The 1,658-nt window shown below is 40.1% G+C and overlaps 1 protein-coding gene across 1 annotated transcript in view; it reads right to left on the bottom strand.

The window, feature by feature from the left end:
• The window catches only part of LOC106811993 (proline dehydrogenase 1, mitochondrial-like), a 9,504-nt gene that overhangs the window by 5,482 nt on the left and 2,364 nt on the right, over window positions 1-1,658 (bottom strand). The window contains exons 3-4 of the mRNA XM_014815737.1: window positions 1,482-1,494; window positions 321-398 (exon numbers count right to left, since the gene is read on the bottom strand). Coding sequence (XP_014671223.1) covers window positions 321-398; window positions 1,482-1,494 — 91 coding nt within the window. The remainder of the gene's footprint in view (window positions 1-320; window positions 399-1,481; window positions 1,495-1,658) is intronic.

The following is a 1,658-nucleotide window of genomic DNA, read 5'->3' as shown; positions in this document are numbered from 1 at the left end:
TATATATATATATATATATACATATATATATGTATATGTATATATGCCGATGTTTCAGCGCCCTAGGTTATATGTGCACTATATATGCTGATCGTTGCAACATTAACTATCAACATTAAGTTCACAGATATTCTAAGCGTGCATGATATACGATAATCGTTAAAATCTTAGTCAGTTATAATAAAGTCTATGTAAATTCAACGTGCTATTATACAGCCATCAAATGTGAGCAGATCTGGACGTGTGATATCTAGCCATGGTCCGCATGGCGCGTGACTTTGTAGGCATATATATATATATTCATATTACGCAAGACGCACCTCTCCCAACTTCTTAAGCCTGGGTCCAAGTCTCGTCAGGTCGGCGTTGTCGTCGGCGGAAAGTCCCGCTATGTTTACCTGCGAAACGGCGCAGACGCGTACATAATAGAACAGGTGACTTTTAGCGATTATTTTTCGTCGGTTATACGTTTTTATAGGTCACCTTGAAACATGTTACGCTCTCTTATTACTCGTTTAACAGTTCGGCACGAATATGATGCGGTAAAACGTTTTTAATCAAATCGTGAATAATCTTCGCAACATAGTGGAGTGTGTAACCTCAATCAGACGCAGAAATAACACAGTAACACAGAATACATTACCATGCGCCAACGATCAAAACCACAAATAACGCAGCAAACGGCATATACTAAGTATGTATAGCACAAATTGAAAATTAGAAATAGCTCGTAGAAGACATATTAACACGCAACCACAATTACCCAGAAATAACCCACACAGCATATATTGATATTTAGCCACAGTTAAACTCGGAAATAACTCGAACAGCATAATATTGGTATTTATAGCCACAGTTAAACTCAGAAATAACTCGCATAGCGTGTAATATTACGTACGTGATTACAATTTAAAGCACACATGACTAGCACATCACACATACTGCTACGTACCATGATTAATTCATTGGAAATTCTGCAGAGCGACCTTTATCGTGCTACGAGCGTCAGAATTTCGTGGTAGATCGAAGCAAAGTGATGCGGAGAGGGTCTATGTCCTCCGGGGTACTGCCGGAACGTACCCTGGGTACAGTCCGGTATACCGGAACGTACCCTGGTACTATCTAATATGCCGGACCGTACCTCGCCTACTCCACTAACGAGTCTAGGGAGTCGCCTACGCCTACTCCCTAACCCGAACCCGAACCCTAACCCTAATCGTAACCCTAACCCTAACCATATCAAATAGTGACCAGGGTACGTTCCGGTGTACCGGACCGTACCCAGGGTACGTTCCGGCAGTACCCTGGGGAACATAGACCCTATGAGCGATACTATAGACATGTTTCGTTTCGTCGCACATTAAGGATGTATTGAAGATCCATTAATTCCTATTGAGAACCAATCAATGTAAGTGGCAGAGCATGGTCAGATTATTTTATCACAATAATTATGTTTTTAATCTGCATATATGCCACGTTACATGTTCAGATACCCTAGATGCACGTTTTGTGTCACAAGTAACATATGCGTTTTCTACTAGTACAGACAAATGTACTGTTTATGCGTTTATATATACATATAATATATATATATATATATATATATATATATATTAGCGCTAGAGTGCGACGTCGGTTAGGTGCACTATATATCGCCA

Source organism: Priapulus caudatus, unplaced genomic scaffold (genome assembly GCF_000485595.1).
Source record: "Priapulus caudatus unplaced genomic scaffold, Priapulus_caudatus-5.0.1 Scaffold598, whole genome shotgun sequence".
Classification (NCBI taxonomy): Eukaryota; Metazoa; Priapulida; class Priapulimorpha; order Priapulimorphida; family Priapulidae; genus Priapulus; species Priapulus caudatus.
The sequence above is the reverse complement of the archived record's forward strand: the minus strand, read 5'-3'. Positions and strand labels throughout refer to the sequence as shown.